General features: G+C 39.1%; 2 protein-coding genes across 4 annotated transcripts in view; one reads left to right on the top strand and one right to left on the bottom strand.

Annotated features, from left to right (window-relative positions):
* Window positions 1-20,411, top strand: part of RAP1GDS1 (Rap1 GTPase-GDP dissociation stimulator 1) — a 90,659-nt gene extending 70,248 nt beyond the window's left edge. For all 3 annotated transcript variants that reach the window (XM_054295976.1, XM_054295975.1, XM_054295977.1), the window contains 10 exons: window positions 2,349-2,477; window positions 4,797-4,922; window positions 7,487-7,630; window positions 7,891-8,022; window positions 8,422-8,556; window positions 10,121-10,246; window positions 11,241-11,380; window positions 14,111-14,237; window positions 15,514-15,642; window positions 19,749-20,411. In XM_054295976.1, coding sequence (XP_054151951.1) covers window positions 2,349-2,477; window positions 4,797-4,922; window positions 7,487-7,630; window positions 7,891-8,022; window positions 8,422-8,556; window positions 10,121-10,246; window positions 11,241-11,380; window positions 14,111-14,237; window positions 15,514-15,642; window positions 19,749-19,876 — 1,316 coding nt within the window. In that variant the 3' untranslated portion in view covers window positions 19,877-20,411. The remainder of the gene's footprint in view (window positions 1-2,348; window positions 2,478-4,796; window positions 4,923-7,486; window positions 7,631-7,890; window positions 8,023-8,421; window positions 8,557-10,120; window positions 10,247-11,240; window positions 11,381-14,110; window positions 14,238-15,513; window positions 15,643-19,748) is intronic.
* TSPAN5 (tetraspanin 5) overlaps window positions 1-22,076 on the bottom strand; it is a 244,698-nt gene that overhangs the window by 138,664 nt on the left and 83,958 nt on the right. The window lies entirely within an intron of this gene.

Genomic DNA, 22,076 nt, shown 5'->3' with positions numbered 1-22,076 from the left:
AAATTAACACTTACTGCTGTTAAGGCAATGTTTACCTTATTGTCAATTCTTGTAATGCCATTCTTATCACTGTAGATATTCCCTGTACTCAGGTGCCATCCTTCTATTCTGGGAAAATCAGACTGGTATGGAGTCTGATATAATACCTGACATTTGACCCAATACAATTATTCTTTTTTAGAATATGGTTTTTTTTCATTTTTTAGTTTGGAAATTCTAGAGGTCCTTTAGTCAGTGCACTCCGTGCTCTCTTGAACAATGATATATCTTTCTATCTGACTCTTAAGATTCCTATTTCTTTTCAAAGATTATGTGGTTTTCCTCCATGCTTTTTATATATTTTATATTAAGAAAGAGACAGCAGAACTAAAAACCTGCTCAAAATGGAGAGTTTATGCTTCTGATGTTGGAATGAAGTCCACAGACATTGTCTCTTTATCCATTACAGTTGGATAAAGAGATTTTTAGAGTAACTAAAGGTATAGTCTAGTAACAAAACAATTTCTTTCCAAATAATTTTCTATGGCACTTATGGTTTGTGTCTTTGTTCTCCCACTCTCCATGATGATCAGTTTTCCTCCAGAATTTTTAAGTGTTTACAGGGGACAATCACAAACCAAGGACAAAAACAGATTATTTACCAGTAACTTGAGTTCTCCTACACAACAATTTTCTCTGTAGAACCATTCCATCTCCCTCTCTCCCCAGGTTTCCTATTGAAAGACAGATTTTTCCAGTCAGTTTGGAATGAAGTAGGAGGGTGTAGTAGTGACTCACACATCTGCCAGAGGTAAAATGGCATTCAATGCATGCGCTAGTACAATTTGTACTTACCTGAAATTTGACAACTTCAACAGCTCTTTGGTGTCTGACATGGCGTTCTCATAAATTTCACTAAAGACCATGAATCTGTGGAAGAGGTAATCCCTCCCCCCAAAAAAGGAAATTCAGTTACTGGTAAGTAATACAGTTTTTTTAAAGATGTCAAGCCATAAGGATTCCTGCTCATCCCCAATAACCCATAATAACCATGCCATTTACTTACTTGGTACATCAAATTCATAATTATTATCTAAGTATTTTATACTGAATACAAATAAGCTAAACATTCTGGAAGCTTTCATAATTTTTATTATATGAAAATTTCAAGGAGTTTTTTGAGAACATGAGATGATTCTAAATTTGCTAAACTTCAGATGTCATATGGTTTTATCTCCCTGTAAAAATCTGCTTTTTTATGGCTCTGATGCAACAGATATAAGAATTCCAACTGATTTCAGTTGCCTAGAATTGATTCCTTAACAAGAAAACCACACTAAAAAAAACCCCAACAACCAAACAAATGAAAAAAAAAAACAACAAAAAACCACCCCACCCCAGAACTCACCAGTAGGGCTTGACCAAAAGCTAAATTAAGTAATACAGTTCTCTTGACATCACTGGGCTTTGGATCCTTGTCTTTTGAGTCTGTAACATTTAAACATAGTTGAAGTGCTTTAGAAACAAAGGAAAAAAATATGCTTAGGAAAATTACTAAACAACATCTGGTATGTTTATGTCTGCTTCATTCTATTCAACTGTGAAACAATGTTTTTCTTCTTTGCTTTGTTATAGGTAAAATGTGTAAGAGGAAATACTGTTACAAATAATCTTTTAAACCAATCATGTTTCTGCCTAACCATCAGAGCATCTTTCTATTTGCAGACACCTAGGAGCAATACTTTTCTTACTTGTAAATACTATAAACTTCCATCCTGTGCAAGAAATTATCAGAATGGCTTCTAAGGACTTTTCTTAAACCTTCCATTTTTTGTCTTTATTAAACTTTCTTTTTTCTCAAGCTCTTCATAATCTACATTGTGACTTCCTGTGTTTATGAAACTTTTCATGTTTATTTCAGTGCCAGTTTATATTCATTCTAATTTTAATTTTCCAGTTTTGATCTTTAATTTTAAAAAGAGTATATAGAAAAAGCTCTCAGATAAATCACTATTTCATTGACCTTGCTCCAGTCAATTTCAGTCAGCTAGTCTCAGTGAGCCCAGAATCAAACCTGACATTTATTAGGAACCTGATAACCACAAAATTGTCAGTAGCTGCATAATTCACTATACGCTATGAACAGATCAGGAAGGAGTATTTCTGGAAGTACGCTCCATTGCCAGGGACAAGAATTATGAGTCCATATCTCAAATCTGAACCAAATCCTAGTCTGAAGAGTAGAGGAGACAGAAATTTTAATCCTACTTAGCCTAGAAGTTGCTTTGTTTGAAAAATGCTTTTTTGGTTAAAAGAACAGTACTATGAAGAGAAATGCTAATTCACTGTTGTACTCTCTTTTTATGTAGATACCTTGCAGTCACAGCTTATCAATATGGGTGTTATTCCTACGTTAGTGAAATTGTTGGGCATTCATTGCCAAAATGCAGCTCTGACAGAAATGTGCCTTGTTGCATTTGGCAATTTAGCAGAACTCGGTAAGTCCACCATACTAATCTCAAATTTACATCCAGTTTTCATAATGTTAAGTCTTAGTTAAAGACTAACAAAAGTTCATTCAAGTCCTTTTGGTACATTCAACAATAACAGGCAAGTAATTTTTGCTTATTTTCTCTAGAATATATAGTTGTCTCTTTTTTTTCCCCTTTCAGTAACTGAAATTTATTTGGGTACTTAATTCAACCTTATGTTTTATGTTACTGTGCTTCAGTTCAACTAAGCACATTTTAAATCATCTAAACAGTATTTCCATAGCACTGGTACTAAATGTGAATTATTTATTAATAATATAAATATTGTATCCCAGTGTAGCTCCACAAAGTTTTATCGAGATTAAATTTGGCTCATGAAAATCTCTGAATGAAATTGAGGCAGGCACAGTCATTAATCTGCATATACAGTATTATTTTAGGTACAGAATTTTAATATACTCTAGTCTAAATACCTCCATGTATAAATCATGAATAGATGTTAATTTTAGTTAGAACTCCATTTAAATTGAAGTTTGTGGCCCTGCTTTGATCTGATGTCTTTTCAAGCAGATCAGTTTTCATTGGAATTCAACCATGTGTAAATCAATGGGTTGTTAAGGCCTGTGTTTTATTAACATTTGTGGTTTATGTTGTTCTTTTGCTAACATATTTGGAGAAATTCTAGTTTTATGCGTTGGGGTTTTTTTACACTGGAGTAAATAATACATAGCACTTACAATATCATCTAAGAACATTCAGCAGTTCAAAATATGAAAAATGTGTATCTCTGAGTTTGTAGTACTTGGTGGCCTGAGTTCAGAGATTTCAAGGCCAGAGAAAGTATCATGTTACCTAGTTTAGTTTGAGCATACACATAATAAGTTTATTTACAGGAGACAATTCTTCTTAACAAATCACAACTGAAAAAGCCATCAAGGTAGCACTAAAGAAATTAATGAATCAGAGGTCTGCAGGTTGGGCACTGTGTACTGTGTCTGCACAGCAGAAATTATAAGAGTCATACACTGCAAGTTCTAGTGTTTAAATGCAACCAAAACCATAATGATATTATATATGATAAATGGGAGACTCACTGAGAATTTCCTTCCCCTCTTTGGAAAGATCCAGCTCTCTCTTGTTGAGTAATGAGAACCATGGGAAAAACTTTACAGCAGCTGCTTCACTTCCAGTTCGTACACATTGAAAAGGTGCTCATTCTTTAAGACTGGCACAAAATTAATTTACTTTGTAATACTTTATTCTCCCTTAAGTAGTAGTCAATCACATTGTAACTGTATTATTTTATTTTTGCCTTGTAACTTCAGGGAATTTTTTTGGTGAGGTTATCATTTTTCATCACTTACAAGACAACAGCATTGCAAGAATCCCTTGAAAAGCATTATATTACTCTAATTCTGTGTCAAAGCAGGACACAAACCAGTGATGGATCTGCTAAAATACTGGAAAGATCAAAAATCCACAAAGAATATACTATGCAACCAGGCACAGTGAGAGAAAATGATGAGATGTGCACAAAAGTGTCCAGGACTGCATTCATGCTTTTCCCAAGTCCTTGGGGTCAGTTCTACAGTAAAGTAATCCCTAAGCATCTGTCAGAGCAATAGAAAAGGTGCTGGAAGGTTTCTGGCTACAGATGGCCCTCAGGAGGTGGCAACTGGAGAATGCAGAACACCAGCCCTACCACCTGCATCCCTTGTAATACTGCCAGTGAGGAGGAATATGATACAGGCAATGGAATAAGAGATGCTTTTGTTGAATGTACATTTGAAGACCTGCTGGCTAATCTGATAGGAACCTGGCCCCTCTGTAAAACTGCTTTATGCTGTATCTGTGCAGTATGAGATGGCCCAGCAACAGCCCCACACAGATTTCAAAAGAAATGTCACCATCATGAGACCATGTAAATATTTAAGCATTTGGTGCAAATCTTCATCTCTCCGATAGAAAATGCAGTATATAACCTGCTCTTCTTTCTGTTAAGACAAGAGAAATCAAAGACTTCTTTTTGTACTATTATTGTTTCTATAGCTAACTTATATTTTGGTGAGCAAAGCCAGACCAAACAGCCTTGAATCATATATTTATATATTTTTAACAGCCTTAACCATAACTATTTCAGGTCAGCACATTTAAAGTGTTAGACATTTATCTTTTCATTTTGTGACAAGCATGAGTCTATTGCTCTTGTCTGTGAAGAGCAATTAGTCATCTTGCTGAATAAACCTGGTAACAAAGAGAAAAAGTAGTTCTACCTTCTTGTGTGATTTGTTTACTTTATTCTGATTTTCTCCTTTTGCTTCACAGAGTCAAGTAAGGAGCAGTTTGCCTACACAAACATTGCTGAAGAGCTTGTGAAACTGTTCAAGAAGCAAATAGAGCATGATAAAAAAGAGATGATTTTTGAAGTTTTGGCCCCCCTGGCAGAAAATGGTGAGAATTTTTTTTTCTTACTCCATCTTTTACTCATTCTCTTATGTGTATTTTTTATTTCAGTACATCGGTGTGTTTTTCAGGCACTAAATGCAGAGTAATGGGTTGTCTCCTTCCAAAGCCACCACAGCTGATCCTTGTGATTGTAGTGTCATGAAAAGTGAATGGCCTTAATTGTTGAGCCAGCACATTGTGGATGCTAATTCCATCACTGATTCACTCTGTATACAATTACGTTACATTTTATTGCTCTTTGCCCACAGTGGGAATATCAAAAGCTGCTTTTTAGAGAGCTTCACAACATTTGTCTGCAAACATTGGCTCAAGTGTTCATAGACCATTGGAGCACCAGGACATCATTTCCTGGAATCGCAGAGCCTCTGGCAGTTCCATTTCCTATAACATTATTTTTGCTAGGGGCATGTCAATTGCAGAGCTAAGGACTGGACACGCTGCCCTTACTGTTCATTGAGAGATCATATGAATTTAATTTGGGTGTTTGGTGGTGTACCTTACATAGCCCCAGGCAGCCCCTGGGAGTTTGACTCACTGCTCAGGACAGAGCAGGAATTGATGTGCACCCCTGATCACCCCTCCAGGATGTTCCTCCAGAGCAACAAGGGATCAGACAAAGGTTTCTTGTACAATGTATCATCTGCCCTTGATGGAAATAAAGAAATGAGTTAACAAGTGGAGATGGACTGATGTGGGAAGCAGTTCTGTGAAGGGAAGACATCACAGTATTTGATGGCTCTCTAACTTCATTTTAACCACTTCAGCATTAAAACTTTTTTTAATTGAATAGATTGTTAGATAGAACTGCAAACTCAGGTTTATGTTTCATCCATTCTGTTGTGCATGCACATTCTGTGTGTGTCTGTTTTACAAAGTATAAGTCAGGATAAACTTTCACTTCAATTTAAAAAGGTATTTTGACTTTAAAGTGGCATGGAAAATCAATTCCTTTTTTCAGCTCTAAAAATGCACATCTTTTCCAAAATATATAATTTACTATATAATAACTTAAAATCTACTCTAAGGTAGTTCCATCCTCAGAATGACACAAAATAGGGTTTAACTTTTTGTGTGTTTGATATATGTCAGTTCAAATGCTTAATTTTTCCTAGAGTATGTTTTTAGTTGCAATAAGATTTGAGAAATTCACTGCTGCTGACCCTGACTCAGATGCTCAGATGTTGAAAGGTAGTCAGAAAAACATTTCCACTGTGGATTCAAGGCATATATAAATGAGTTCACTTTGCTGGTACTGTTTAGGTGCTTTTCATTGTAGATAATTAGCAATAGGTCAGAAAGGAAAAACATCTCAATTAAGTATTTGCAGAGTCTGGATTTTGGTGGTTGGGGTGTTTTAAGGGGTTTTTTTTCTAATTTACTTGTTGATTAAGCATGCTGGTGTAGCAATTTCCATTTCAAATCACAGAACATCTGCAACCCTGTATTCTATAGCTAAGGGTATTCTCTATTTTTTAAAGCACCTCAGTGCAAAAGAGCCTATTTTAAAAAAAATCCCAACTGGAGATTTTGTATTTCCTTACAAAGTTCATGAGAAGGTCAGCCACTCTTAAAGGAACAATGAATTTCACTGAGGCAAAAAGCCTAGTGACACCAGGAAACTGAGAGGCAGACACATCCTTCACCAGAGGTAGAACACATTTCCTCTCCCAAGTGTGGTTCGTAAACTGTATGAAAAAAATATTTCCAAAGCCCTGGCCTAAAAATATTTTAACTTGGGTTAACATCTTTTTGAAAAAATACCATTTCATGTAGAAAATGGAGAGAAATCCACTTCTTTTGCACACTTCTGCAGAGCTTTGTGACTATTTTTCAAAATCAGCCTGCAAAAACTACCAGAATCACTTCCATGTATGAAGAGACCTCATACAGCATAAGACAGCCTGCCATTCCCTCTTAACAGAAAGGGAGTTTAGGCATGTAAAGAAGATTCCAAGGGAAATATCTGTTAAATATTTTGTTATTTTAGAAAAAGGAGAAAAAAATATTGTTCCCAGATTTTATGTCACTTGAAAAAAAAATATTACCTTCTCAAGCCTTGTTTTGAATAACAGCGAAGAAATTAGTTTGCCTCATCAGTTTCCAGAACCAACTTCTCTGCCAACCCAACCTTTTGGATTTGACCTTTCTGCACTCCTCCTGCAGCCCTTTCAACAAATGGCAGATATACTGTCTGTCTTTGGAAAGCATGAACACAGCACAGTCCTTATGAGTCTGCTGTGCCATGACTGAGGTGCCAGAAGTTTGCTGTAGAGAAATATCCTCATTTTTAGAAGTGAAGAGCTCCATACACCTTCAGTTTATGACTGTGCTCTAAAGGAAGTCCAGAGCCAGAGAGAGCCTGTTAGATGAATAATAACAGAAGTTGGCCATAAGAATTTCAAATAAAGAACTTGTGGTTTTATGTTTTACACAAGTTGTCAGTGAAAACACTGACATCACTGTTTCTTACAGTCTGTCCTGCATATGTGTGTAGGATAGATGCATTTAAAATCCTGATTCTGACTCCTATTATCCATGCTATTTTCCAGATGTCATTAAACTGCAGCTGGTTGAAGCAGGTTTGGTGGAGTGCTTACTTGAGATTGTCCAGAAGACTGTGGACAGTGACAAAGAGGATGATATTGCAGAGCTTAAAACAGCTTCTGATCTTATGGTTCTATTATTGCTTGGAGGTAAGGATGGGCTGTCACTATGTTCTGCAAAGTAACAGCAGATACCTGTAGCACTGTTTGGCAGCTGAATTTCACTATTTATTAATTTTTTAAATAACCTAGATGACCTGCTGCACACCAGGCAAACATTTAACAGATCAGATTTTGTCCCTCATTGCAGGATTGGATTAATTGTAGTGGAACCAGGAGAGCTTCACAAATATAAAGAAGTTTCTCTAACAAAACTTTGGCTTGCTGACTCTCTGTGCTTTTTACCCCAGATGAATCCATGCAAAAGTTATTTGAAGGAGGAAAAGGCAGTGTGTTCCAAAGAGTACTTTCATGGATTCCTTCCAATAGTCATCAGCTACAGCTTGCAGGAGCACTGGCTATTGCAAATTTTGCCAGAAATGGTAAGAACATGCCATAACTTAAGTAAATTTATGTGTGGCCCTCTATCATGCTTTGTCTGTAGAGCTGGAAACAAGAACTGTGTTGCAGTAAAGCTGCTGTTGAGTTACACAGCAATATCACTAGTTTTAAACTTTACAATCCTCAAAAGCCTTAAACCTACTTTAAAAATATTATTTTGCATGTGTAGAGGGGTAAAGGGGATTTCTGCCTTCTTCTGATTTCTTCTATCACTCTTGTAAATTTGTCATGAGCACTGCAATTCTCACATATGATGGTCAAATTCTCAACAATGAAAACTAAAAAGGAGCAAGGAAACAGCCCTTCTATTCATAAGAAGCTGTTGTAAAAATCTTAGTAATAATCTTCGCTTCACAAATGACTTGTTACATCTCGCACAGACGGAAACTGCATCCATATGGTGGATAATGGCATAGTTCAAAAGCTGATGGATCTGCTAGACAGACATGTGGAGGATGGAAATGTAACTGTGCAGCATGCTGCACTGAGTGCTCTCAGGAACCTGGCTATTCCTGGTAAGCCTCTCTTTGCATTGCTAACCACCCAAAGGTTAAATTCTGTTCTCCCACTCTACCCCCTAGGGAATGTGGGTGGGAGCACTGACTGACTATCCCAGAGGCAGGTCAGACTGCTGCTTTTCATTCTGGCCCATCACTGCTTTTCTGTCTGTTGCACAGCAGTTCAGAAAAGCAGTTCTGAATACATCACAGGCATAGTGACTGTCCCTTGCCACTTTGATCTCACAGTATCGCCCACCAAAGAAAGGGCAGCCTTGTAATTGGTGAGGAGCTGATGAGGCCTTGAATATGATTTCTCAACCTTTTTTGTCCAGAGCACTGCATATTTATTTTTCTTTCTGCTTTTTTTTTGCTTCATTTGCAATCTGTCTCACAGCTGAGGGTCCCCACCAGAGAACAGTGCTCACTTTGTTAAACACTGCATCTTACTTAAGACACTGAAAGTTGCCAAATTAGAGCTGGAGGTAGACCGACAGAATAGCCAGCCTATTGCAATTAGTTGCTGTTTGTTGGCAGTAAGCTGAATGCTAATTTTGTCTTTTTTAGTAACTTAATTTGTGTGAGTTTTGATTACCCAAGCATAAAGGTAGAGCACGCACACAAAACAACAAAGCAAATCTTTAACACTTGTGTACGGTTTCTTGTGCCAAGCCAAAAACAAGTCTTTCATTCACATAACCTTATTTTACTATTTTTGGTTTTGATAAATCCTAACTTTTAGAAACGATCATGCATACATAACTAAACCCACTGAGGTTTAGCAGTATTCCATTTGCTTACCTTTCTCAGGTGAGTCATTCTTTTCACTTCCATCAGTCAGCTTCCCTGTAGCCTGTGCTGAAGGGTGTCTGCCAGAGACCTACATCACCATCCCTGTACATTGTTAGAAAGAAACGAGCAAGTAATAACTGACCTCAGTGATGAGCTCTGTGTCAAAACACTGTTTCCAATACCTAAGAAGTATTTTTTCCAAGCACACTACAGGGCAAGATTTGCACCTTAAATGCATTTCAGAGAGCTCTGTGAAAGTGGAGAACATGGACTAGTGGAAAGGATGAAAGAGAGGTTGGAGAGGGGAAGAAGGCAACAAAAGACTACAGACTCCAGGCATGTCAGGCTAGAGTGTTATTTGTATGGAGTATTGGAACTGGGTAAGGGGTTATTCTGCTAATTGGATGCTTTGCTTTGCTAATTAGTTCCTTTGCCTGTGAGAAATTGAAGAGTGTGGTTGGGACTCAAAGATTCCTCCTATTTGGGAGTGCAAGTATTAGCCTGGGCTCCTGCCTGATGCATTATGTGGAAGATACCTTTCCTACACCAAAGGGAGGAGTCTACCCCTTTGGTGGTGGTCAAGATGTGCATGCTATGAAAAAGCACTTATTTTCACAGGAACCGTGACATTTTTCCACAACACACTATCACCAGTGCACACTGTTCCTGAAGTCTGTGCTCACAACCTCTTTTTCAAACCACGTCTGAAAATTTGCTTCCAGTCCAGCTCTGAAATTAACTGCATTTCCAGAAATGTTTTGAGATCAATCCCTGTTCTTTATTCATGCAGTTGTAAATAAGGCTAAGATGCTATCGGCTGGCGTTGCAGAAGCTGTATTGAAATTTCTCAGATCGGAGATGCCCCCCGTTCAGTTCAAGCTGCTGGGAACATTAAGAATGTTAATAGATGCACAAGGTAAAAATAAACTGTTCTCTATGTTAAGTGATTCTCTTTGGTTCAGTCTGTGATACGCTGCCAAGATTCTTAAAAGAGAGAAGCAGAGCTTTTCTAAATTTCATTCCTGAAGTCATGGAATCAATTTAATACACATGCAAAAGGAGAGGAACATGGGTTGATTTTTTTTTTTCAGAACTCCTAAACTGACTACCAGGGACCCTCCAAATAGGTGTCAAATGCTTATTTATTTTTGAACTTCTTTACACTGTCACATTACAAGTGTGTATTGAGGTGTGAGTGTTTTGAGCTACCACTCCTGTTTTGCTGTTCACTTACTGTATTCCCTGGCTGTACCTCGGTCCTTGGAACAGGATAATACTCTGTTAATTGATAGACTGCAATTCCAAAAAGAAAAAGCACCTTTTAGTTACCAACTTGTTCCAGGATGAGGATTTATAAAATCAGAAATCTGCTAAAAACCAGAAATAGTTCATGAGGTAAATTAGCTGTGTATTTATTTTTGACTCAGTCCTACAGATTTTTTCAAAAGATCCATTCTAGTTCTAGCAAAGCATTGGGTGCGGAATAGACTTTTTTTGAAGAAACTTAGGTGACTTACAGTCTATCAAACCTGATCTAACTGACCACAGTGCTCCCTTCTGGCAGCAGTCCCTCCTGGTTTTTAATTCTTGAGCTGGCTCACAACTCAGCTGGGGGTGTGATATCACCTGTATTTTCCCTACTCTTCATCAGTGCACAAGCTTCATTAACAGGGCTGATAAGTTGTTTCAAAAACTGGATTATTAATGTTTTTCTGGATTTTTTAAAAATTTCTTTTCATTTTGACTGGCTTTACTTGCTTCAATGCAACCTAGACTTTTCCCACTGGTAGTGCAGGCTAGTGAAGTTCTTCTAACTCCTTCAAGTTAGTAACTTTCAGCTTGTTTTTCTAGCACTTGCTTAAAAAATGTGACAACCTTTTTGTTGTGTTGTTGGCTCCGGCATCATGTAGCAGAAGCAGCTGAACAGCTGGGCAAAAACGTAAAACTGGTGGAACGCTTGGTGGAGTGGTGTGAAGCCAAGGATCACGCAGGTGTGATGGGAGAGTCCAACAGACTCCTTTCTGCGCTTATACGACACAGCAAATCAAAAGTAAGTTAGTGGACTTGTCAGAACCAAGAGTTACCTGTGCACTTCCTGTTGGTAACCAACCCTCCACCTTGCAATCCTTCTAGCAAGCCAGCTCGGGTATTCATGTGTTACATCTCCTCTGCCCAAGGCTTGACTCATTTTTGTTTTAAATGTATCCTGCAGTTCAGCATGCCGTATTCTCTGTGTTTTTATGACGCTATATATGAAGAATCAGTGAACTCAGTTGTTAGGAACTTGCTATATATTTATATAAAACTGAGATCCAGAAATAGTCTGTCTCCCTACTCTTCATACAGCACATTTCAAACTTTTAAGATTCTGATGGATCATAAGAAATTATCATTTATTCCAAATTCTAACAAAAGCTTGCTTGTGTATGGCAAAAGATACAACATTAGGAAAAATTCATCTGACCCTCCCTTCACCTTCATATCAATCAAATATATTTACCTAAGCAGTCCAAGTCCATAATTCTTGTTCAGCTGAGTATTAGACAAAGCAGCCTTATAAAGGACAAACACATCTCTGGAGACAGGCTATTTTAGGCTCAGACTTCCTTCAGCATGTTCACTGATAAGGACACAGACTGCATTACTGAACTTAAATAGCAAGTGTGATTTGGAGAGCTCAGACTGTAACAGTGACCTCTTCATTCATCCATGGCCTTTATGAAGTGAAAATTATAGTAGAGGCCTGATGTGTACTGAGTGTCTCCAAGAACAAATCAACAGGCCTCACAGGGATTTAAATCTTTGCTGATTGCTAATATCACTGTCTCTGCCTAATACCCCTTCTCCATTTTATGTTCAGCCTCTAAAACTGATCAAGGTTCATTTTTCTGGTTCTCACTTCTTCTGCATCCCTCCCCAACATGTATGCATAGATGGCAAAAGCCACCACAGATGTGAGACTAATATTCTCTATAGGACAGCAGAATTTAATTCTAAATATGGAGACAGTACTGATTACATCAAATAGATATTAAGGCAGAAATTAACAGCTTTATCACAGGTGAATTAATTTTTGTTGGGTGCATGTATTCACAGAGGAAATTTGACATGAAGAGGATAACAGAGCTCAGAGGGTGAGGTTTTTTAGGTTTTTGCTGCCCTCTAGGTTTGAATATGAGTACAGCTGTACGGCTCTTACCAACATCAGGTTTGAATTTGGCTTTTAATTTTAAATGCTTTGGGGTAATATTTACCCCAAGGTAAGGGGTAAATATTAGAAAAAGGTAACAGTCAGTTTTAGTCATTCTACAAAACTGGAGTAGGTACCTGTGATTTCAACCACACTAGCACAAAACCTGATGGTTGTCATCTATTCAGTACTGCCTTTTAAAGGGTGAGGTTCATCTACAATATAAAAAATTCTGATGTCAAAGATGCTGATTGGTTCCTAAGCTTTATATACCCAAAATTCCACACCAATTTAAATAGAACTTAGCAGTTCCCAGATTATCTCAGTCTGAAAACTACTTTGGAGTGTTGGTTTTTGGTTTTTTTTTTGGTTTTTTTTTTGTTGAGATTGGGATTTAAGGTATTTAAATGGTGTTTTGTGTTTAGGTTTAGATGCTTATTTTTTAAATTTATGTTATAGTCTCACAGTAGTGAGACTATACATCTCACTATTTTGGCTGTGGCTAGTGTAAGAAAGGGGGACGTGGTTTAAATGGAAATTTAAGATATACATGAAAAATTTAAATTGTATTCTTGTTTCAAGAAAATTATGCTACTTCAAACCTTTGTGCACTCACAGGACAAATAAAAAATAATAAACAACCAATCCACATTTCCTTGAACAGTTTCCTTTCAGCATGCCAAGTTACCTGATTTTCAGGCAAACAATTTGCAACTATTTTTGGGATATAAGATGGTGAAAACATGAGGTGCACAACCACTTGTGAAATTACCACTAATACCTGTAGAGTATTAGTCTACTATAATCTTTATCTCTTGTCACATAAATTGGATCAACTTTTGGACTTGAAAACAGAATCCCAGCTGGGTATTTTTATCTATTTTAGACACATTTAATGCAGTTAAATAACATTTTAAGTTCCTAGATACTGGGCAGCAGTACTACAGCAGTACAGCAGTACAGTTCACTTTAACAGCTGGCTTTAGAACAGAAACCAATACATTGGTGTCCCATACGTACCTTTTCCTTACCTCCTTTGTATTTGAAGAAAAATTCCATAATAAGATACCACTGCTTGTTTTCCTGTCTTATGTCTAAACAGCTTTTCAAGTACACCATTTCTGTTACATAGTAAGGGGTCATATTTGTGATCTCACCTCTCTGAACATTTTGAAGAAACTCTGAAAATTCGTGGAGAGAAATGAACCATTTAATAACTTTATTATAACTATGTTTGTGTGTTTCCTTATCTCAACCATATAGTTTGTTGGATACTTTGAACCCCTAATCATTTGATGATTGATGGCACCGCATGAGAACTTGAGTTACACCGTATGACCTGGAGAAGAGTTCATTATGTGTGTCTTAGTTATAGGATTACCTGCCTTGGTTTAACACATTGTATCTTACAATTGCAGAGCAGTAACAGGTGGCCTGCATATTTGTACATTGATGTATAAAGTGATTGTATGTGCACAAAGCCAACAAGTACCCTTACCCAAAGATAACACAGCATCCCTGACAGTTCCCTTATTTAATACAGTTTGTATGCAATGCAGAATTTTGTCATCTTTGCATTATTTATTTTAGGATGTAATTAGGACCATTGTACAGAGCGGTGGCATCAAGCATTTAGTAACCATGGCGACCAGCGAACACGTAATAATGCAAAACGAAGCTCTCGTTGCGTTGGCATTGATAGCGGCTCTAGAGTTAGGTGAGTATCCCAGGAGTTCACTTCACCATTTCCTTTCCAGTCTGTGCCCAAGAGAAGCCATGGAGGGAGAATGCAGTGTAGAATAGCCTCCTCCTTCCACCTGCCTTTCAGTTTTTCCATTGTGCTTCATGCAAACACAGGCAAGCCATCATATTATGCAGGAAACTGGAGAGTGCTGGTTATACAGTATCTGCTCCATCATTCTGGTAGGTGGTGGAGTGATCTAGAAAGGCCCTCCAGCTTAACTTTCAGATTTGGGGTAAAACTGAGAAAGCAAACATATCCCAGACTAGAGACTATATGACCTGACCACATTCCTACACTGGAATGTTAATTTGCTTTTGACAGAGCTTTTTAAAGTGAAGAGTCCACTTACCTAATAATTAAAAACTAGAGAATACACAGGGGTGGTTAATGCCTCCAACGTGTCTCCATTGAATTACTCAAGATTAAGTGCAAGAATTGCCATATGCAGGTAGACATGATTACATGTCTTGACCTGCATTTGTAGTACCCCAGCTTTTGGAACAGGAAAGGAAATGCTCAACAGAAGTTTTGTTTATCCCGTTTACTTATTAACTAAAGAACTAAACAAACAACATTACATATTTTTGTTCTTGATTTCATCTCTTGCCATTGTGTACTACAGGAATGCTCTGTTCAACTTTTGAATCACTGCCAATACATCAAGGAATTGTTTTAAATAAAAGGAAAGATGTTCCTATTCACATGAATCATCTCTTTGTCTTGTCTTCAGGCATTTAAAGGTTGAGCCAAATTCAATACACGTATCTTAGAAAGCTACAGAGGCAGTAACTCAAATGGAGATCTTGAAAAGTTTTCCACAGGCTTTATAATGGACCCTGAGCTCCCTCTACCATAGAATTGAGAACTACACAATCTTTATTTACTCAGACAGAATTTCCAAAAGCAAATTGAGGCAATGGAAGTGTTGAAAGCTGAAATATTCCAGGTGTTGGCCTAAATGGCTAGGAAGCCTATGGCTTTTCCATCAGCTTACTGAACATTTAGACTGGATTTCATCATTAAACTCTGTGACTCTCCTTTCAAGCAGTTAGAGAACTTTACATTTTTATAGCAAGAGCTGTGATGCTTGTCATCATACTATCAAATTTGTGCTTGAGTTTTACACCAATGAGTTACATACCACAGCCTTTCACTCTGGTGAGAGATCGTGTTTCAATAAAGGGATAACACATGGAAGCATCAAAGCAAATGGCACTTCCAGACTTACAAATTTTCACTTGTATTTCAGTCACTGCTGAAAAGGATCTTGAAAATGCTCAGCTTGTTCAGATTCTACACAGACTGCTCTCAGACGACAGGAGTGCTCCAGAAATAAAATATAACTCCATGGTGCTGATCTGTGCTCTTATAGGATCTGGTGAGTATTCAGGAGAGGCTGCTTCCCAAGATTTATGTACGCAATACAGTTCTTTCCTACAGCTGAACACAGATCATGTGCAAACACACTGTGAGTGGTTCTCTGTTCATAATGGATATAAACACACATAGTTCAGTTTACTATGACTCTGTAGTGTCTATAGTGTCAAGGATGAAGCTATTAACTCAGTTTTGGATATTAACTGCAAAAACTTGACCCTGGCTTCTGCAGGATGCAACTAGCTCAAACTTTTACAGGAAAAAAATGAAAGCATTTAAAACTGTACAAATATCAAGTTGTGATTGTAAATACGCAGATCACAAGAATTTCATTTTCATTTCTAGCTGCAAGTTCCCTATAATTGATCTGTGATGGTGCTTTAGGAAGGATCCTTACATTTATGTCACTAGGAAAACTCCTTCCCTCAAGCCCTCGCATGCTCAGCCCACCAGGCACAACATGCACTAACACACATCAATGCTGGACACTGTAAACTCTCATCTCTCTGAGCTCACCCTCTGCTACAGGTCAGGCTGTTTACAGGCTCTTCAAGCAGACTGTGGTTTGATATTGCAACTTCCCATCTGTGTGTGGGCAAACAAACAAAAACCACAAAACAAAAAAGAGCAAGGTGTCATGGGGAAATTTCGTTCAAGGTTTCAAGAAGTTGCTACATTTCTTTCATTCACTTCTTTAAGAAAGATTGTATCTGTGGAGAGAAAACAAATTTCTTTCCATAAAGATCGAGGCATTTACAGTCAACTAAGATGACAACTGGAATAACTACAGAAAGGTGGAAAGTCAGAGCCTGTCTGCACAACTTGGCAAGTGTGAAACATATGAAGGTTCTCTAGAGGTTAGTTTACAGCAATTCAATTAATAGATTAAAAGTTACCACAGTTAAATGTGTGCTGTCTCTGTAAACAAACATGCTTTTTTATTTAAACAGATTTCACCAGGCCTACTGCAAGTGTAATTTTGGAGACCTGTACATCCATGCAAGTGAATATTCTATTCCTGCCACTTTATAGGAACAAATACTTGGTTTTAGAGAGTATACACAGCTCAGTGGTCAGTACGCAAAGATTGTGCTCAAAATTTGCTAACAAGCCTCAGCTCTCAGTAGGCACTCACTTTAATGCTAAGACATGTAAACTTAGTTGTTACTCACAACCTTCTTGAGCCACTTCATGCTTGGGACTATCCATGCATTTTAGAGCAGAAGCCTTCTGCCAGAGGTTCACAGTCAGCCTCACTGTCTTGACCTTTATTTCCACTGCTTCCAACTAAAATAATTATCTCCAGAAAATCTGCCTGACAGTTGCATTTTCCCTTCCTGAATCTTGTTACCTGCAAGACTGACAGAGTTATTTAAAGTCAAATACCTGTCTCCAGAGTACAGAGCAGTCTTATCTTAGGGGGGTATTTTAGGGTTATCTGAGTGGCAGAGCTCAGTCTGCTACTGCACTGTAAGCTTTGTCTAGGCAGAAGGCTCCTTACCCTGCTCCCAGAGAACAGACAGCAGCATGTCACTGCATTATGCAGCTGAGAAGTTAGGGCCCAGTATTTGACTGACCCAGTGTTCTGCCCTGATTCCTGATGAACAAAGCTGTGTAAAAGCAGTGAGGACACAAGAATAACAACTGAGCAACCTTGGTATTAACTTCGAAGATGGGGAGGTGGGGGGTTTTACTATTTTAACCAAGGAGAGGAGAATCAAGGAGCTGATTGCTCTTTACAAGGGAAAATACTAACATGTACCTCTTACAGCTCTGTTGCCTCTAAACTGTTTTCATTACCATCTCCACATCATGAGCCACATTTCCTTATTCTACTGCGAACAGACCTGTGTAGTTATTTTTAAGCTAAGTGACCACAGTATCGTTCAATAAAGACTAGAAGCAGCTCCACTGGTTTATTGGTTTTGTTTAATTCTCCAGTGACTGCTGTTGTTACTATGTTACTTTGTTATGGGGTGTCTGGCATCACATTTGACCTGATGGTGCCAACATCTGTGTGTTCACAGAATAGGTCAAGTAGGAAGGGACCACAGTAGTCCAACCTCCCTTCTCAAGCAGAGCCATCCTAGAGCACATGGCACAGGATTGCATCCAGAAAGTTCCAGTGAGGGAGACTCCAGAACCTCTCTGGGCAATCTGTTCTGGTGTTCAATCACCTGCATAGTGAAGCAGTTCTTGCTCATGTTCAGGTGAAACTTCCTGTGCATCAGTTTCTGCCCATTGCCTCTTGTCCTATTGCTTGGCATCACTAAGCAGAACCTGGTTCTGTCCTCTTCACACCCTCCCTTTAGATACTCATAGACACTGATGAGTTTCCTCCTCTGTCATCTCTTCTCAAGGCTGAACAGACTCAGCTGCCTCAGCCTTTCCTTCTGAGAGATGCTCCAGTCCCTTGATCATCTTTGTCGCCCTCCACTGGACCCACTCCAGGAGCTCCATGTCTCGTACTCAGGAGCTCAGAGCGGGACACAGCACTGCAGGTGGTGCTTATCAGTACTGACAGAGGGTCCCCTTGACCTGCTGTCCGTGTTCTTCCCAATGCACCCCAGAATACCAATGGCCTTAATGGCTACAAGGATACACTGCTGGCTCATGGACAGCTGTTCATCTACCAGGACACCGAGGTCCTTCTCCACAGAGATGCTTTCCCCAGAGCAGCCCCCAGCCTGTGCTGGTTCCTGGGGTTATTGTTCCCCAGGTGAAGAACTCTGCATTTGCCTTTGTTGAACTTCAGATGATGTTAAGCAGTTAACAGATACTATTTTTATATGATTCTTTCCATCTGGAAGTTCCTTTTGCAACTGAGTGAATGGATAGGGGAAGAAATATGAGGACAATGGAAAATGGATCATCCAAAGCAGAGCATTCTTAGCTAGCAGAGTCTTCTGTAGGCAAGAGTCTCCACGAAACTGGATGTTACCAGCCATGGTAAAGCACAGTGCTTTAAATACCTTCTTAAACATGTTGATATCTCAGCAGAAAGCAGGAAGTGCATACATAGCATGAACCCCCCAACAGTTTCACTGACATCAGTCTGGACATACACGTTCCCAGGTCCACAGCAGCATGACAGTGCCAGCTCTTACAAGGCAGGGGCTAAACTGCATGAGAACTAAAAATATGTGAACGAGAAAGTAGGTAGGGGTGGGAACAAATGCCACAGCTTGCTTTAAAAAAAAAAAAAAAAAAAACAAACAAAAATAGCACTGCATAAAGCATAGCTATCTGAAACAGATGGTAGGGTTTTCTCATGGGAAATTCAGAGATTAGGCCTCCAGCAACATGTAGAAAGCAAAATAATATGTATTTGTTGCTGAGTGGGATTTCACTAGAGAGGCATGTAACATAACCAACCATTTTAGATCAAAACTGTGAGATGTTCAGAGTACAGGGCTTTGAGAAAACTTGTCAAATTTCTTACAATTTCTGCTCAATTTTATGAGTTGCTGCCAACCTCTCTTAAATAATACAACAAGTAAGTAGCATGCAATCCAGGATCAGAATCATCAGACAGTGTCTCCTAGTTTTGAGTAGAATATAAACACTGCATCCATATGCACAGCACTGGGCAATGCTCTGCGTGTTGTCGTTTGCATTAGCTTCAGAGCTGAGCTGTAAAGGGACAGCAAACAGTGACCAGGTGGTGACACATCCATTAAGGACCCATCTCACACCCCCACACAACCAGTAAGAGTTGACACACACAAATGATGTAGTGAGCCTGTCGCAGCCAGCTCACTTCGTCAGGCTAGTTTAAAGAATAAACCAAAAAATGTTTATGTTTTCACTAAAAAATACTTCCTAAGCATCTGTTTTGAAAGGCAATCCAGCTGGATATTCTTAACTGCTATGCAGCAGCTTGATCATTCATCATGCCCTGAAATCCATGGAGTCTGTGTGTGCTGGACGCCCTGAAAAGTTGTCTCTCCATCAACAAAAGCAATTCAAAAAAGTAAACAATAGCCAGATTATGTGTAACTCACAGCTGCGTGCTTGTGTGTACAGGATTTAGTAGAAAAGTTTCTCACAGTTTTCTTCTGCCTATCTCATACAAAGCACTGTTTCTTTTAATATTTCCTTTTCCAGAACCTCTCCAAAAGGAAGTGCAGAGCATGGCGTTTCTAGAAGTCGTATCAAAACTCCGCAGCCATGAGAACAAAACTGTTGCCCAGCAGGCCTCACTAACAGAGCAGAGACTTGCTGTAGAAAGCTGAGGAAGGTCTTGTTTCCAGTGCATCCCATCACAGATTTCACCTTTGTCCTCCGTCCTGCTGCCGCTCCTGCTATGTTTTCCACTGTATCACTTGTGCATGCGTGTAACGTTCCCACACAAATTGATGAACTGCTGTAGGTACCTGTCCAAAAGGGTTTCTACAAATTCATAGGTGGTGTTAACATGAACCTGTCTCCACCCGTAACTGTTCTACTTGTATTCTTGTTGCTTGGGCCACATAGTAGAATGTGCATGTTGTAGTCCTATGATGATGTAGAAGTGGTACTACACAACTGACTCTTTCCTCATGCCCCCTAACTGCATAAAAATGTACTACTAAATTAGGGACAACACGAGATGCAGCAGCTCCAGACTAGTGTGCTGACTATAGGATTAAGAAGTAAATCTAGCTCAATTTTTGGTGCTTTGGAGATTCAGGTTTGAATGCAATGTACTGCTGCTCATTCACTGGTCTTGCCTATTAATGTCGAACTCGTGGTACCTAGAGGTAACAAATAAAAATTTCAGTGCTCTCACTTTACCCTGTGGTTTGTCCTTTTTTCTAATCCCACACAGAAGCCACGACTGCACCACCGTGCACTGGTGAGTTCTTTTTGTTCCTGGCTCTGGCCCGACGCGATCACTGCCTTTCAGCTGAGCAGATACAAAGGAAGCTATTCCAACCACTTTCACTGTGTGTGCTCACACAGAGGCACTGTGTGGCATAACAATCATGCATTTTAGTAGCAATGCATGATACAATCCTTATCTTATACAGCCATGTGCGTACGAGTGTTCCTGGGCTTGCTTGGGATTGCTTCTTTGTTTACTGGGGGGTTTTTATAGATAGATTTTTAAAATAATATCTTGCAGCAGCTGTTCAACAGAAGCACATCAAGTGAGAAATGGAAGATGCAAGAGACTTCCTTTCTCTCCTTTCCTAGGTAAGGGAGATGGAAAACTGCCAGTCTGAGCATCTTATCTCACAGCTGCTCTTTTGTAGGTCTATAACATGCCAGCGAGCAAACCAGCAGACAGCACTTGGGCAAAACAAGGAGCCAGTTGGGATAGCGGTTTCCAACAAGCCAGCAGATGTTATTTTGGATACGATTGCCTAGCATGATCAAGCTCACCATGCATGAAGGTCACAAGATCTATAACATTTTAAAGTGAGTTCAGCACTCCCAGTGCTGAAGTGCCAGCCTCAGAAGTTTCAAGTTCCTTTTCTTACAAGCAGAGGCAGCAAACCCAAAGTCCAAGCACCTATGATATCCCATGCCAGGTAATTGCAAACCACTGCTTTTGGCCTTCACAAATTCACTCCCCAGCTCCATGAAACCACTGCTTATCCCTCAGATACTGTGATGGGAAGATGCCAGCCATGAGGGTAAAGGGATTTTTTATGTAAGCTGGGTGTGAAAAAAAACTTGCTTTCAATAGCCAACTTAAGGTCTCAGATTGTACCAAAACACAGAAGATGCTACAGGAGTTTTCACATTGCAGAGATTCCACATCCATTTAATCCAGGGCCAGAAACATTCAGAAAAATCCACCAATACCAAACTGCACAACAGCAAAAAACCAAAACAACAAAACACATTCAAAAAGCAAATGCTAGTACTAGTGCAATAAAGCCACTGACAGAGTGCAGAATTGTCAACACAAACCAGGAGCTTGTGACAGCAGGCTCCAAATAACACAGAACCTCTGCACTGCTGCTGAACATAACCAGAATGTTTACAATCACAGCTCACAGGCCCTCACAAGCCCAAGTTCTCTCAGGCAGAGAAACTCCACTGACTTAAACAGAATCCAAAATAATATTTGCAAGGCCAGTTATCAACAACCTGCCTGAGGCCAGTTAACAACAACCTGGTTCCTGAAAGAGACTGCTCCTTCTGACGTTGGTATAAACTGCAAGTGCTCACAAACTGGTTGTGATGTTGACAGAATTCCCATTTGGTTGTCTAACTGGAGCTGTGGTTAAGCATTAACTCTATTCTCATCACCAGATGTTTATCAGGAAAACCACTGTCACAGCAAGCATAAACACAGGCCAATGGTGATACCCTACTTTCAGACAGTTTCCTTGGATGGAATATCAAATGACTTAGATTCCTAGATAAAATCTGTGCTGAGCCTAGGAAGGAAAGTCCACATAAGGGCAAATATGGGTGTATGTCACAGTAGGAGGAGGTAAC

Source organism: Melozone crissalis, unplaced genomic scaffold, assembly GCF_028551555.1.
Source record: "Melozone crissalis strain CALT ecotype California unplaced genomic scaffold, PUWL_Pcris_2 ptg000006l_1, whole genome shotgun sequence".
NCBI lineage: Eukaryota > Metazoa > Chordata > Aves > Passeriformes > Passerellidae > Melozone > Melozone crissalis.
The sequence above is the reverse complement of the archived record's forward strand: the minus strand, read 5'-3'. Positions and strand labels throughout refer to the sequence as shown.